This window comes from Macaca fascicularis, chromosome 8 (genome assembly GCF_037993035.2).
Source record: "Macaca fascicularis isolate 582-1 chromosome 8, T2T-MFA8v1.1".
Classification (NCBI taxonomy): Eukaryota; Metazoa; Chordata; class Mammalia; order Primates; family Cercopithecidae; genus Macaca; species Macaca fascicularis.
The window spans coordinates 141,612,573-141,628,746 of NC_088382.1; the positions used below are offsets into that span (position 1 = coordinate 141,612,573).

A 16,174-nucleotide genomic window follows, 5' to 3' on the forward strand; every position below is an offset into this window, starting at 1 on the left:
TTCTGAAAATACCTGTTACCATCGAATAAATTAACTGTGGTGAGTTTTTATTGTCTATTAGGCATTGTTTTCTACACTATTTGGGATATAAAGATGAGTTGGGCAGGATCTCTGCCCCTAATAGTGGTTTTTGCTGGATTTTCATGATGATAATTTAAATTCTGTAGGTCTACTGGCAAATGGCTGAATTTAGAAAATTATGATATTTATGGTTATTTGCATGTTGAGTAAACTTTCTTTGCAGTTATTATTTGTCCAAAGCTTGGGCACCTAATATTTGCCAGACACTTAGTCAACATTGAGAGATATGATAACCATGACACTGCCAGCTGCCCTTATAACGAACACAGTATTGCCAGCTAAGGGAGCCTGTTTTTAGAGGTACGGGGAACAGGAGACAGCCCCATAGGAAGCTAGGTGCAGAGACCTGTAATCCATGTTCTTTTTTGCCTCTTTACTAGCCCATGCTTTCTCCCTGACACCGTCTTTCGTGTTACTATCTGTACCTATACTATTGATTGCTGTGTTTCAAGTTAACTCCTTTTTAAAACTTCATTTAAAAAATAATTTACAAAATATCACCGTTCCTACATTAATGTGATTCACTGAATAAAATATTTAAGTGAGGTTGGCCGGGCATGGTGGCTCACACCTGTAATCCCAGCACTTTGGGAGGCCAAGGTGGGTGGATCACGAGGTCAGGAGATTGGGACCATCCTGGCTAACACAGTGAAACCTCGTCTCTACTAAAAATACAGAAAAAAATAAAAATTAGCCGGGCGTGGTGGCGGACACCTGTAGTCTCAGCTGCTCTGGAGGCTGAGGCAGGAGAATGGCGTGAATCCTGGAGGTGGAACTTGCAGTGAGCTGAGATTGCGCGACTGTACTCCAGCCTGGGTGACAGAGCGAGACTCTGTCTCAAAAAAAAAAAAAAAAATTTAAGTGAGGCTATACTGTATATCAAAAAACTGGTTAATAAGTAGGACAGATACATTAATACTTCTCAATTTTTATTTTTTATTTCTTTATATCACCTAACTAATGAAAGAAGTTATTCTACATAACTGAGGAACTTCAAACAATTTTTTAAAATATTTTTTATTGACAAATTATAAATATACATTTATGGGATACAATGTGGTGTTTTGATTATATGTATACAATGTGGAAAGTTTAAATCCAGCTAATTAACATATCCATTTTCTTGCTTACCTATCTTTTTTTATGGTGACATATTTGAAATTTGCTCTCTTAGTTATTTTCAAATATACAATACACTGTTAATGACTATAGTCACCCTGCTGTGCAATAGGTCTCAAAACTTAACTCCTTCTATGTGTCTGAAACCTTGTAACCTTTGATCAATAATCTCTCCATTACCCTCCTCCTTGCTCTCAGGCCCCCGCTCTTGCTAACCACCATTCTCTACTTCTGTGGGTTCAACTTTTTTAGATTCCACATACAAGTGAGATTATGCAGTATTTCTTGGGACTGACTTGTTTGACTTAGCATAACGTCCTCCAGGTTCATCCATATTGTCACAAATGAAAGAATTTTCTTCTAGTGTAAGGCTGAATAGTGTATATATATATATATAGTATATATATATATACACACACACACTACATTTTCTTTATCCATTCATCTGTTGATGGACACTTAGGCTGATTCCATACTGAGGAATTTTTAATCATTACTGATATAATGAATTTTGAAAACTCAATTGATAACTGATTTTTGAGTTATTGACTTTATACAATGACATTAAACAGTCACGGACATTGAGACTGGATTTCATTTTATCCGTTATGAGTTATAGAAATAATACTTCTGCTGTTTATTTTGCTAGTCAACCAATTTAGAAGGCTGTAATTTAACAGCAAGATTAGACTATTATTCATGTTAGATTTTGAATCTTTAAACTATTCTCTGAATTAGTTATTCCTCTGTTTTATAATTCAGAATAACTTTCCTTGCTAAGCATTTGTTATCATTAATGTAAACCATTCCTTTTTGGGTCTTTCTCTTTAGAAGCAATGTGTTCACACTTTTTTTCCTTTGTCAAAATTTTATTTTTATAATTTGACACCATTTTTCATTTACCTTCCAATTTGTTTTATCAGTAAAAATGTTGTTTGATTTCCATATGAAAACTAGCAACTGAGAGAAGTTTCTGCAAAGAACTAAAGAAAAAAAAATGGGTTCTGTAGCCACAGGATAATGGACTGGCCTTTAGTTAAGAGAATCTTAGTTTAGCATAGACAGTATATTTTCTGTGTTAACATTGTTTGTTCAGGCAACTGTGTCTGAGATTACTACCCAGCCTAAAACGACTCCATCTGAATGTTTTAGGGACGTCTTATATACGGAGTCTGTTTAAAAAATGGTTCCAGGGCTGGAATCCCTTATACATTGGGAGGTATCACTTCACCTGTAATTTCCTAATGAAGTGTATTCTTCCAGAGAAAACAGCGGCCACCACTGAGTCTGCAACTCAGTATATAGTATATAGTTTCTCACCATGTGAAAGGGCTCTTGTTAATGTTTCACCAAATCTAGGAATTATGTAGAAAAGAGTACTTTTTATTATGAAGTATAAAATATATGGAAATTATTACTTTAATTGTTTTAAGGTGAACAACAGTATAAACAAAAGCATCCCACATGTTCTGTCTTCTTCATAACTCCATCCTCTCTCCTACAAGTAATCACTATCATTGCTCTGACTTTGATGGAAATTGACTCCTTCGAGTTTTTTTTACAGTTTGATAACCTAATATACATTACGTCCTTGAACTATATTGTTTAGTTTTGCCAGTTTTTGTTATTTGGGTGAAGGGAACCATACATTGTGTATTCTTTTAAGTTTAGTTTTTTTTATTCAGCTCTATTTTGGTAAAATTCATCCGTGTGTGGCTTTAATAGTATTCCATGATATGAATATACCACAAGTTTTCTTTTGTTGGCACACATTTGAATTGTTTCCAGTTAGTGAGTGTTATGAACTGTGCTCCTGTGAACATGCTCGTACATGTGTTATGCTGTGTATTGTAACTCCCATTTCTCCAAGGCCTGTAGGAGAGGAATTGCTGAGTAATAGGTTATGTATTTTTCAGATTCACTGGATAATGCCATACCAGTTTGTAAAGTCATTATACCTATTTGTATTTTTACATTACATATTACAAATTTTTTATTTCATCTAATATGGTATGTAGTAGGTAATTTTTAAAAACAAACTTATTACTTAAGGAACCTGAAGTCTAAATTCTCACATATATATGTACCACTTTAATATTTGTTAGTGATGTTTAGAACCATAGAATTTAAGAATATTCTTAGGTTTTGAGAGGACCCAATACATAAAGTTTTCTTTTCCCCACCCAAGTATAGAAACTATATGTGTTTGAGAGAGAGAAAGAATGAGAGAGACAAACTCTGAATTCAGAAAGGTGGAAACCAAAATAACAACTTCAGAAATAAAGGAATCTGGAGGGTAGCTTTATATCTGTAGCCAAAAAAGGCTAACACTGTACCACAGATTTATGCAGACTTAACCAGTCAGTCATTGTCACAGCTGGAGAACTACAGGCCACCTTACTGAGATGGGACCTTAGTGCATATTAAATAGAGAACAGAGCAGAATGCATACTTGTTACAGGCAGGCTGGCTTCAGAAGAATCTGTGCTGCTCTTGCCCAGTTTCTTTTCCTAAAATGATCCGAAGAACCTTCTGAGAAACAGGCTTGGAATATTAAGCCTGAAGTCTCTCCACATGGGAAAAATGAGTGTTCTTAACCCTGCCTGCACATTATAACCACATGGGTAGCTTTATACTTGAAAAATACTGATACTCTGCCACTGACCAGTTACATGATATTAAAGGAGGGTGGACAGTAGTGAGAAGTGGGGAGGGCAAGAGCATGGTGGTCATTCCAGTCGTCCAGTGATTCCAGTGGACAGTTAGGGTTGAGAGCTAATTGAGTTAATGTCGCCACTGTGACTGGAAATGGCATTGCACCTATATCCAGGAATGCTTTAGAAAGGAAAGGCTTTAATAATCTCTTATTATAATAATAAATAATAAATCTTTATTGTAATGATCTTTTTTTTTTTTTTTTTTTTTTTTTTTGAGACGGAGTCTCACTTTGCCGCCCAGGCTGGAGTGCAGTGGCCGGATCTCAGCTCACTGCAAGCTCCGCCTCCCGGGTTCACGCCATTCTCCTGCCTCAGCCTCCCAAGTAGCTGGGACTACAGGCGCCCGCCACTGCGCCCGGCTAGTTTTTTGTATTTTTTTAGTAGAGACGGGGTTTCACCGTGTTAGCCAGGATGGTCTTGATCTCCTGACCTCGTGATCCGCCCGTCTCGGCCTCCCAAAGTGCTGGGATTACAGGCTTGAGCCACCGCGCCCGGCCTTATTGTAATGATCTTTACTTAAATCAGTCCAGTTTAGGGGAAGCCTCTATGCAATACCTGGGGAGTTTCTGTAACCTCTTCCCTGTTAATAGACTTGCCTTCAGAGACTCCATGCCAAAATGTAACAGAACCTGCAGATGCTCTTCTCTGTACGGCTAACCTACAGGGCTTGTTCCCCAGTCAAGAGAGCCTGAGTACATTTCCTCTCAGCACAATATTCTTTATCATTGCTGAGGCTGTATTGCCAAAGTATCTCTCAGGATTCTGCCATCCATTTCACTTTTTTTCTCAAGTCAATCCATAATTTGCTTTTGTTTTTTCAAATTACTATTAAAAAACATTTTCATCGTTAGCACAGGAACTATTTTTTACTGATTGTTTTTATTTAAGGTTTGTCTTCAATTTTAACATTAGCTTGTAGTTACATATTAGCATGTTGACTGATGTTAATAATTGGAATTTGACCATCTGATCATCAATTTAAATTTCATTTCCATGTTAAGCTATATAATAACATAGCTACACTGTCAAAGTGTATGCATGTGAAATCTGCCTTTTTTACATTTTAAGCAAAATTACCTTTTTCCTCTGTCTTTTATCCTCAGAATGGGCAACAGCTATATCGGCACATATATTTGGGTTGTAAAGAGGAAGACAACGTTCAGAAAAACTATGAACTACTTTATACTTCTCTTGCTCTTATAACTATTGAACTGGCTAATGAAGAAGTAGTTATTGATCTCATTCGATTGGCCATTGCTTTACAGGTATGCTTTCATAACCATTCACTGCAGAATACATTTTTTATAAAGCAGACACCATCTTTGAAGTATTGCCTTTATCCAAGGACATGAATTTTAAAAGGGAGTTATCTAGTTGTAAATCTAAAATACTCAAGACTATGATCACATTCTTCATTTATTCCTTTTACATATGTTGCATAAGCATCAACTTGTGTGCTAAATATCCTTCAAGGCCATAGGGATATACTGTGATGAAGAAGACAGACACAGTCCCTGTACCCCTGTACCCACACTTCCTACCCTGGGGGGATAGTCATTAAATAAGAATGACATACATGCAGTGGTTTAATTAGAGTTGCATAAGTGTTATGTAATAGAAGGACAGTATGCAATGGCTATATGTGCACGTGCGCACGCGTGTGTGTGTGTGTGTGTGTGTGTGTGTGTGTGAACAGGAAAGGCTTTCCTAGGGAAGAGAGTTTAAGTTGAAAAATTTAACTCTATTGTAAATGAACATTTATTTTCCTCTCAGAATTGTTTTAGAAAATAACTTCTGATAAAGTGGCATTTTTGTTAGCTTTCCAAACTACCTGCAGTTTTCCAGTGTAATCAGAGAAAATGCTGGTGGAGCATAAGAACTTGATCTCTCTGATGTGTTTGTTTCTCATTAAAGGACAGTGCAATTATCAATGAGGATAATTTGCCAATGTTCCATCGTTGTGGAATCATGGCACTGGTTGCAGCATACCTCAACTTTGTAAGTCAGATGATAGCTGTCCCTGCATTTTGCCAGCATGTTAGCAAGGTAAATGTATTTAGAAAAGTCCTTAAACTTGAATTTTGTACAAAATTGCTAATTTTATTCCAATGATGATTATTTTTAACTTTGGTGATTATGTATCAAATTAAGATAATTCTATAAAAATATACAACCAGTAAACTGAAACTACAGCTAAAACTGTAACTACTGTTTTTATATTTTCTTAGATGAATGTTGTTATAATAGTTTAATGTAGTGGTTGAATGCAATATATGGTTTTCTTCTAGAATACCTTATGTAATTTATTCTGTGACTTTTTTCCTTTGAACCCTTATGAATCTTGGTATCTAAATTTTCTTAAATTACACTCTTTTGTTGTTTATTCTAAACTACTTGAGGCAGATCTCAAAAGTTCAATAATTAATGTGCATCCCAGAGAATTGTCCTATGTCTTTCAAATATATTTAGTTTTCTTTAGCAGTAACTCTTACATCGTTATTTGCATAACTTAATAAACATTACAGTGCCCCCAACTTACCTAGCAGAAAAAGTCCACTTTTAAAGACGTCTGTAAGAGAGAACTTTATTTTTCTTAAATTGGAAGCACATCGTTTAGTCCTTACTAAAATGTAGGCTTTTAGTGTAATCTAAGAAACAAAACTCATCCATTCATTAATCAGATATTTGAGTGAATAATTGATGCCCACCACTAGAGAATTAAGTATTACAAAAGCAGAGTACCTCTTTGCTCACAGTTCATTGGAGGAGCTAGACCACACAAGTGCCTGGAGGCCTTGTACACAGGCTGCAAAAGGTAATGCAGCAGGTGGAGGATGGTGATTTGTAAAGCGATTTACAAAATAGTGCATTTGAGAAAATAGATATTCTTGCTTTATCATACTAGGCTTAATCAAATGTAATGTGTCATCATTTTTTGCTTTATATATTACTTTATTGTCACAGTTTTATCTGTTAAATTTTAAAAATAATAAATGTGAAAACAGACTGTACACTTGGGCTGTAAACTTAGCTTAAATTCAAAAACAGTGATGGTATTTCTTATAAATGTTTAAAGTTGTTTTGTTTTTAAACTGTTTTCCAAATTTTTATAGCAAGGTCCTGAGGGGTGGGATTTTTGATTTTTGTTCTGTTTTTGAATATTTTTTAGGTTATTGAAATTCGAACTATGGAAGCCCCTTATTTTCTACCAGAGCATATCTTCAGAGATAAGTGCATGTATGTTAATCTTTACGTTTTAAGGATGGGGTACTGACTTGATAAACCAATCAGTAATAATTATAAAGGAGTAAATATTGTTACAGTAATTCCTGGTGCTTTATACTAATCATCATTTTGTGTCTGTCATTTAATTCATTTAGTTATTTCCCTTGTTATAAAAGGGCCTGCACATTATGGATGTTGACTCATGCACAACATGGAGTCAATCTTGAAAAAGTTTTTTAAGAATAAGATTTGGCCGGGCGCAGTGGCTCACGCCTGTAATCCCAGCACTTTGGGAGGCCGAGGTGGATGGATCACCTGAGGTCAGGAGTTTTAGGCCAGCCTGGCCAACATGGCGAAACCCTGTCTCTACTAAAAAATACAAAAATTAGCTGGGCGTGGTGTCATGTGCCTGTAGTATCAGCTACTCAGGAGGCTGGGGCTGGAGAATTACTTGATCCCAGGAGGCGGAGGTTGCAGTGAACCAAGATCACACCACTGCACTCCAGCCTGGGCAACAGAGGGAGACTCCATCTCAAAAAAAAAAAAAAAAACCTACCCCACTTTTTAAAAAATGTTGGCTGTCTCTCTTAAATATAGCATATTTTATGTTCTCATATGTAAATGATCAAACCTTTAAGAGAATACGGTATCCTGTTGAAGACGTTCAGTAATAGGTAACAATACTCAAAATATTGTGGAAGAAAGAATGTATTAAGGAAAATCAGTGTTATTTCCTGCATTATTTCTTGTTCTCTAAAGAAAAGTATATATATGAATAATTTTTTGTGTGAACTTTTGGGCTATAAAAGCAGTTTATATTGAAAGTATCAGTAAGATAATATCAAGCAGTTTGAAAGGAAGGTGAAACCTTATGTGGGTGGGCAAGTACTTCCTAACACTTAGCTGGCTAATACGGTTTTCATTAACAGTCAGTGGGCTGCATTTTTATTTTGTGTCTCAGTACACTTTTTTGTTAACATGACAATAAAAGCTACATTTAGTGTTCTTTATTACTTAACAAGTGAAGATCAGCAGAGTAATATAAGGCTAAATTCACTACTGGAATGTTACTGGGAGAAGAATCACTGCAGAATGGTTAATATATGGGACCGCATACTATGTGTTTTTAAAGAGCTCAAATTAGTTGCCTAAAATATACTGATTTTTCTGTTACTACAGTTTACATTGTGTTTATATTTAGAATATTGAGGCTTTTGCTCTGGAATGTTTTGCATAGTAACTAATTTTTGCTCAGTAATTTAATACTGAATGATTGTTGCTTTGATGAACTTGGCAGGCTTCCAAAATCTTTAGAGAAGCATGAGAAAGATTTGTACTTTCTGACCAACAAGATTGCAGAGTCCCTAGGTGGAAGTGGATATAGTGTTGAGAGATTGTCAGTTCCGTATGTACCGCAAGTAACAGGTAAGAGGAGGATAATTAGAACTCTCACTCTGGTGATTGCTTATGTTATAGTAATTTTTTCATTACCCAGTTAGCAATGAAAATTAATTCTGGTGTGTGTCCTTACTATAGCCCAGCCATTTTCAAATGCTTAAGAGTATTTACTTCTGTTTTTTAATTTTGCTATTGAAAACCTTCAGTAAATCTCTAACAACATAGATATGATTTTACCACGAGCAAATCAAGTCCTTGAATATTTATTGTTACAATACTTAATATTTTATTTAATAGTATATTTTAAAGTGAGATCTTTTCTCATTAAATGATACTCTATTTAAGTTATGGAAATTGATGAAAATTGTTTAATGATAAGTGATTATTGAGGTTAATGAATTAGACAACTTTTGTTATTTGAAAGAGTACAGACTGTTGTTATATAAATAAAACTACAAACTTTTTGAGTTAGGGATTTTTTTTTCTCTGTGACCTATATAGTCCCTTCTATTCTTCCCATTGCCTGAAATAATTCTGTTTGAAGGTAAAATTGCATAGTGTCTTGTATTCAACCTTTACTGTAAAAATTAAAATCAAAGAATTTATGTCTTATGCTTTCATTTTCATTTGGTGACTATATAAGTAGATTTTGTGAGTTAGTTCTTTCTTTGGGCATACCTCTGTTCTACAAGAGAACCATTTGATTTCACTTAGAAAGATTTCTGGATTAGTCACTACAAGTAGCGCAGTCTTTGTAAATGGCTTTTTTTAAACAACATGGATCCAAAATACATACATTTAGTACAGTAATAATTGTTCATAACAGTCTGAGATGTTAATGAGTGCTTTTGCGTTTTCTTTTTAATTTTATGCTATAAAAGATTGTGTTCCTCAGGAACTCCTTGAGGAAATAAAAGTGCTAAGAATAAAACATTATTAGAGCTTTATAATTTAAAAGACTAAAAAAAAATTTTAAATATTTTAACTCTTATAATTTGAATTTAGCTCTCTTTCCTTCAAGCAAAAAACCTCTTAAACCCAGGCACAAGCACAAAGGTAAATCCAGTTGTCAGTTTGGCCTGCCCTTTCCCTCACCTGTCCTCTAGGAAAATAGCTTAATAAAATGTGCCTTTTAGAAAAATGGGGCCAGTGGCCTACATATTTTCTGTAATTAGTTTAATTATTATTTTCCTTTATCTTCCTTATAGCCATAGTTTATTTTTACCCCTGTTATTTCTCTTTACCCTGTTCCTTTAACTCTTAACAATTTTTAATGAAAGCTCTGGTACTTTTAAAATTTTTAACAAATGGTCTGCACTTCCCTGATTCCTCCCACCCCTAAAAAAGATGTATTCTCTCATAATGCATCTCTGCCAATGACTGAAAGAATTCTGAATGTTTTAGTGTCTACTTAATTGTATAACTGCATAGAAATCTTAGATTTTTCTGATTTGTAAAGACTGATAGTTTAGAACCTGTCTGTGGCGTGAGTATCCTACCTTAATGCAGAAACAGAATAAACAGTGATATTTTATGGGATACTGAATCTGTTTTTCTGTTTTTTTTGTTTGTTTGTTTGTTTTTTGAGACGGAGTCTCGCTCTGTCGCCCAGGCTGGAGTGCAGTGGCGCGATCTCGGCTCACTGCAAGCTCCACCTCCTGGGTTTACGCCATTCTCCTGCCTCAGCCTCCTGAGTAGCTGGGACTACAGGCGCCCGCCACCGCGCCCGGCTAATTTTTTGTATTTTTAGTAGAGACGGGGTTTCACCGTGGTCTCGATCTCCTGACCTTGTGATCCGCCCGCCTCGGCCTCCCAAAGTGCTGGGATTACAGGCGTGAGCCACCGCACCCGGCCGGGATACTGAATCTGTAATTAAATTACCTTTTGCTATGTAACCATCAGATAATTCATTTAAAAACTTGAAGGGATTTAAGAACAATGTATTAAAGTAAAAGGCAGAACATATTTAGTTTGTTGTGTATCATGCAATACCCATCATCATCACAATAGTAGCTACCATGTATTATGCACTGTGTGCTAGGTACTGTGATAAGTGCTTTGTATTCATTTTCTTATGTAATTCTCATAATGGTTTGGTGAGGAAGGTAGCATTATCTTTGTTTACAAATGAGGATAGTGAGGCTAAAATTGAATTAAATGATTAGGTGACACCACTACCAGCCTCTCCAGTTAGTTGCTTAATAAATTATTTGATTTCACTATTTTTCAGGGGCTCAAGTATTGTTCACACATCCAGAAAGATCCATATTGATTTTTATCATTTATTTCTCTAACTTCTACTGGGTACCTACAATTTAATATATATCAGGCACTGTTATGACTTTCATAGGGTAGCAAGATGTTAAGATGCAATTCTTATCCTCAAGGAATACAATCTAGTGGGAAAAGCAGATGAATGATTGAAACACAATGATAACTGGATCTAGAGAAAGAATGATGATCTACCTCAAGTTTATTGAACTATTGATGCCTGGCATCCTAAAAATGTGGTTGATAAATGTTAGCAGATTATTGTATTTTACTTTAATCAACCTAGAATTCAAATGAATAGTGTATGTTTAGGCCTGTGCCAAGTACTGCTTTATGAAAACAGTAGTGTCCCCCATCTGAATCATTCAGAGGTATCAGTGGCTTCAGTCAGCTCATACAGTTATTTAAATATTAAGTGAGCACCTCCAGTGTGCCAGCTGCTGTGCAAGCAAAAGCCAGAATGAACAAGACAGGTAGGTCTCTGACAGAGCTTACAGTCTCTCTTAAATGTATTGTTTACTTGAACCACAAAACACAGCAGATGATTGGTATTATTCTAGGTGCATAGGAAATAAGTTAATTTCATTATATAATTTTTCTCTAAGAAGATAACCAGGCAATTGTAATATGACTATACGGCTATGATTAGGGACATTTTGGGTCCTCCAATAGCAGGTAAAAATATTTAATCCAGGTTTGGCGGGCCAGGGATGTCTTCCAGAGGAAAAAGCCTCTAAGCTGAGCTTGAAACAGGTGTTAGGCAAGTGAACTATGCTTCATATGGTAGTAACAACATGTGTGAAGGAATGAGGTAGGCAAGAACAGGATTTGTTCTGTGAATTAACACAGAGTGACGACAGACTTCAGGGAGCGGAGGTAGGAATTGTAAAGCAAGGTGAACTAAACTCTGTTCTGAAGGCAGTGGGGAAGCATGAGTGATTTTAATCAGAGGATAACATGATCAGAGTTGCATTTTAGAAATAGTACTTTGGTTGTAATTTTGCAAACTGGGGATGGGGTGACTATTTATTTTGATGGCATGTTAGTCATCCTTAGGAGAAATGACAGTGGCCCATAATAAAGAGGCATCAGTGAGAATATTGATTGGTATGGAGAGACAAGGAGAAAGCCAGGGATTTTGTCCAGGTTTCTGGCTTGGGCGCTTGAGTGGATGGTGTAAAACTGAGGGGACACATAGGATTTACTTACCATTTCATTTGCTTGTTTTTTTGTGTACGTTTTGTTTTTCTCGGAGGGATGAGAGATAAAGCTGGTGTATTAGTCCGTTTTCACGCTGCTGATAGAGACATACCAGAGACTGGGCAATTTACAAGAGAAAGAGGTTTAATTAGACTTACAGTTCCACATGGCTGGGGAAGGTCTCACAATCATGGCAGAGGGTGAAAGACACTTCTTACATGGCAGTGGCAAGAGAGAATGAGGAAGAAGCAAAAGCAGAAACCCCTGATAAACCGATCAGATCTCGTGAGACTTACTATCACGAGAATAATGTGGGAAAGAGCAACCCTCGTGATTCAGTTACCGCCCACTGGGTCCCTCCCACAACAGGTGGGAATTCTTGAGATGCAATTCAAGTTGAGACTTGGGTGGGGACACAGCCAAACCATATCAGCTGGGCTGAAGTGAAGAAGGAAAGAAGTACATATTTCAGCTGCAACTCTATAAGTAGTTTTGAATCTGGGGTGGTAGAAGGATAGAGTTTTTGTTAACAGAAATAAATAGGAAAAAGTGGCTGGTTTTGGCGATAATCCTCGTGTTGAGTATCTTTGAGAGTGGAGCATGCAAGTAGCTTGAGGCAGTTAGGAGTTAGGACTGGGTTTTGTGTGAGGGTTAGGAGGTTATACATGCAAATTTTGAAAAAAGCAACATAGGGGATTTTGCTAAAGCCTTCAGGGAGGATGACTTCTCACAGTGAAGGCATGGAGATAAAGAGGATGGAATGGCTTTAGACAGTTCTCTTTTCCTGAGGAGAGGCCGTATTGGGAAGGAACGTAAAGCCCCAAAGCTGAAAGTCTCAAGAATGTGAAAGGAAAGTAAGGTAATGTTAGAATGTGGGTGCTAGGAGGTTGGGGGGTGAGAAGGCAGCTGTAGAGGAGCTTCCAAAAAGGGAAAGGTAACTTGGCACAAATTGCTGAAGCTTCAGAGAAGTAGAAAATTGATTAAGACCTTTCTTTGGATTTTCCTGGAAGGTGATTATTGATCACCTTTGAGACAACACTATATTTCCTTTTTGTTCTCAATGATTTTGCCGCTCAGGGACCCCTTTCCGGCCCCCATACTTCTCTTTTCTTTTTTTATTATTGGCTTCAACATGACTCTCTTTCTGCAACCCCTCAGCTTTCATAAATTAACCCAGAAATTCTTTTATAGCCTCCTTTGAGAGAAGTCCTTATTTTTACTTCCGGAGAGACCTTGAAAGTTAGTGTGCCTGGATGCTATAAGCAGATCAGCAGGGATGACCGCATACTGCCTTGGGCAATTCCACTGATGTGTTTATGTCCAGTTACTTATATCAAAGCATATCATTATGAAGGAAAAACAAAAAATACAGGATCTAAGTTAACTTAGCAGTAGCCACATGCAGGATATAAAATATTCTCATCCTGAAAATTCTTGCACAACAATGTGTCCTGTTTTGTTGCAGTTGAGTATGTACTGATTCTGTACCTTCAGCCTTCATGCAGTAGAACCTGAGTGACTTTTGTATGGTAGATACAAAACCCAGAGTCTCACTGAATTTCATGCATGGATATATAGGTCAGACATCAGTGTACATGACGGTAGTACAAGGCTGAAGGATGATGGAAGGGAAGTTCATTAATAACTGATAGTAAGTTTTTGTAGCTCAGAAGAAAGAGGGGCAAGTGGAAATAATTGGAGTAATATTTAACACTTAAGGAAGCGATGTGATGTTCAAATAGGCCTTGAAAGATAAGAATCTCTATAGTGAGGAGGATGGCAAAGAAAGACAGGATAACGACATGTTTCTAGAAAGCAGATATCCTACAGCATGCAGAGAGGTTAGAAAACAGGCATCTTTGAGTTGAACACTAGATTAATTAGGGAAGGCTGAAGTTACTGTTGGTAAGATCTGATGAGAGAGCCTAGAATGTCCTTTTAATTACAAGCAGTTGGGGAGCATAGCTTGGGGAGTTATGTGGTTAGTGTTTTAAGAAGCTTAGTTAACATGGTGGTGACATACAGGTAAAATTGTAGAAAAGTCTGCCATTAGGATGCACTGCGTTACTGGTTCTCAGCTAAGGGTGAATTTTGCAATCTTGGGGAAATTTTTAGTTGTCACAACTGGGACGGAGAGAGATGGGATAGGCCTGTTGGCATCTAGTGCGTAGAAGCTAGGGATGCTGCTGAACATCTTATAATACAAGGGACAGCTTCCCACAACAAGAATTATCTGGCCCAAAATGTCCATAGTGTCAAGGTTAAGAAACCCTAGCTAGGTTATGCTATAGTAGCAAACAACTCCAAGTTCTTAATGGTTTGAAACAGTAAAGATTTATTTATTGCTCAGACTTGCTGTACATAACTATGCATCATCCACATCCTGGAATTCAAGCTGATGGAGCTACCACTGTCTGGTACGTTACTCGTACTGTATTGGCCAGGACTTATTACAGAACCCCTCCTAACCACAGAGCAAAATATTACAGTTTGCCCTTTCTGGGGATGTGACAGGAATTGCAATCCTGTCACATCCCCAGAAAGGGCAAACTGTAATATTGACTAACAGCATTAGTTACAACCATGGAAGGCTACCTGGGAGTAGAGGAGTAGTCAGTAAGAGAGAAACCAGTTTCTTGCTGATTGCTTTTAATTCGTCAATCTTTGCTTCTTTAGTAAAGTAAAATCACAGTATATACAGAATGGAATTAGAAAGATGGAGCATAGGCTGGGCACAGTGGCTCACACCTGTAATCCTGGCACTTTGGGAGACCAAGGTAGGAGGATTGCTTGAAGCCAAGAGTTCGAGACCAGCTTGAGAAAAAAAAAAAAAAATACCCCGTCTCTACAAAAAGTTAAAACAAAAAATTTAGCCGGTTGATTCCATGTCTTTGCTGTTGTGAGTAGTGCTGCAATGAACATACACGTGTGCAAACCAACACAGGAACAGAAAATTAAATACCACATGTTCTCACTTGTAAGTGGGAGCTAAATGATGAGAACACACAGACACATAGAGGGGAACAGTACACACTGGGACCTGTTGAAGGGTGGAGGATGGGAGAAGGGAGAGCTTCCAGAAAACAACTAATGGATACTAGACTTAATATGTGGGTGACGAAATAATCTGTACAACAAACCCCCATGACACAAATTTATGTGTATAACAAATCTGCACGTGTACCCCTGAACTTTAAAGTTTAAAAAAATTAACCGGGCATGGTGGCACGTGCCTGTAGTCCCGACTACTCGGGAGGCTAAAGTGGGAGAATCACCCGAGCCCAGGAGTTTGAGGCTGTAATGAGCTTTGATCACACCACTGTACTCCAGCCAGGGTGACAGAGAAGAGACACTGTCTCAGGAAGAAAAAGAACAATGAAGTGTTGCCAGATGATACAGTAACTCTGTGCTGTTAGGCTGATTCTAGACCTGAACTTCCCTACTGTTTTGGGGGAACTTTATAGGTGTGTCTGGGTATTGTTCTCCTTTGCTCTTCAGGTAGCTGGAGAGGGCCTGGGGCAGTCTGAGCCTGCAATATGAGCAGGCCCTTCCACTTACCTCTGTGTACCATGCATGCATTATAATTCAATATGTGCAGTGAGGTAGAAAACCTTGGGAACTCGGCATTAAGCAGTGGGCTGCATTTGTTTAACAATTCTAATTAGGACTGAAAATGATCTGTTTTTGAAACAACTCTATTGGTAGTACAGAAGGGAGAAACATACTAGGAAGACCCACTGGAAAGCTATCCTAAGAGTTTAGGTAAGAAAAAATGAAGATTTTGAAAGATGGCACTCCTGAAAATAAATAGGACAATGTGGAGATAAAGATGGTTTATTTAGAGATGTGGAATTGGATTTAGAACATGTCAAATAGAATTGATTAATAAGAAATTGGAAATGTTGAACTCAGAAAAGGAGGCGCCAGAATCCTGCTCAGTCACACAAGTATTTATAGATCACCTAGTGGGTGCCAGCTGCAACCCTAATAGTACCTGGGAACTCTCTGAGAGAGTTAGAGGTCCTGGGATGTGACCTGGGTGAGTACATTCCTTTTAGGACTGGGAGTAGAACAGTAGCCAACTTGGCATCATTGTCACCCTTCCTGAATTCTCTTCTGCGTCGTAAAGGAAAAATTGGGAACTGTTTTTTCAGAATCAGAGA

General features: G+C 37.3%; 1 protein-coding gene across 11 annotated transcripts in view; it reads left to right on the top strand.

The window, feature by feature from the left end:
• Window positions 1-16,174, top strand: part of EFR3A (EFR3 homolog A) — a 102,543-nt gene that overhangs the window by 67,246 nt on the left and 19,123 nt on the right. For 6 of the 11 annotated variants that reach the window (XM_073999467.1, XM_073999465.1, XM_073999463.1 and 3 more), the window contains exons 15-18: window positions 5,021-5,182; window positions 5,832-5,963; window positions 7,087-7,154; window positions 8,440-8,567. In XM_073999467.1, the coding sequence (XP_073855568.1) occupies window positions 5,021-5,182; window positions 5,832-5,963; window positions 7,087-7,154; window positions 8,440-8,567 (490 nt within the window). Of the gene's footprint in view, window positions 1-5,020; window positions 5,183-5,831; window positions 5,964-7,086; window positions 7,155-8,439; window positions 8,568-9,545; window positions 9,597-16,174 lie in introns of all 11 variants that reach the window. The other 5 variants (XM_073999462.1, XM_045398711.3, XM_045398710.3 and 2 more) reach the window with 1 other exon arrangement.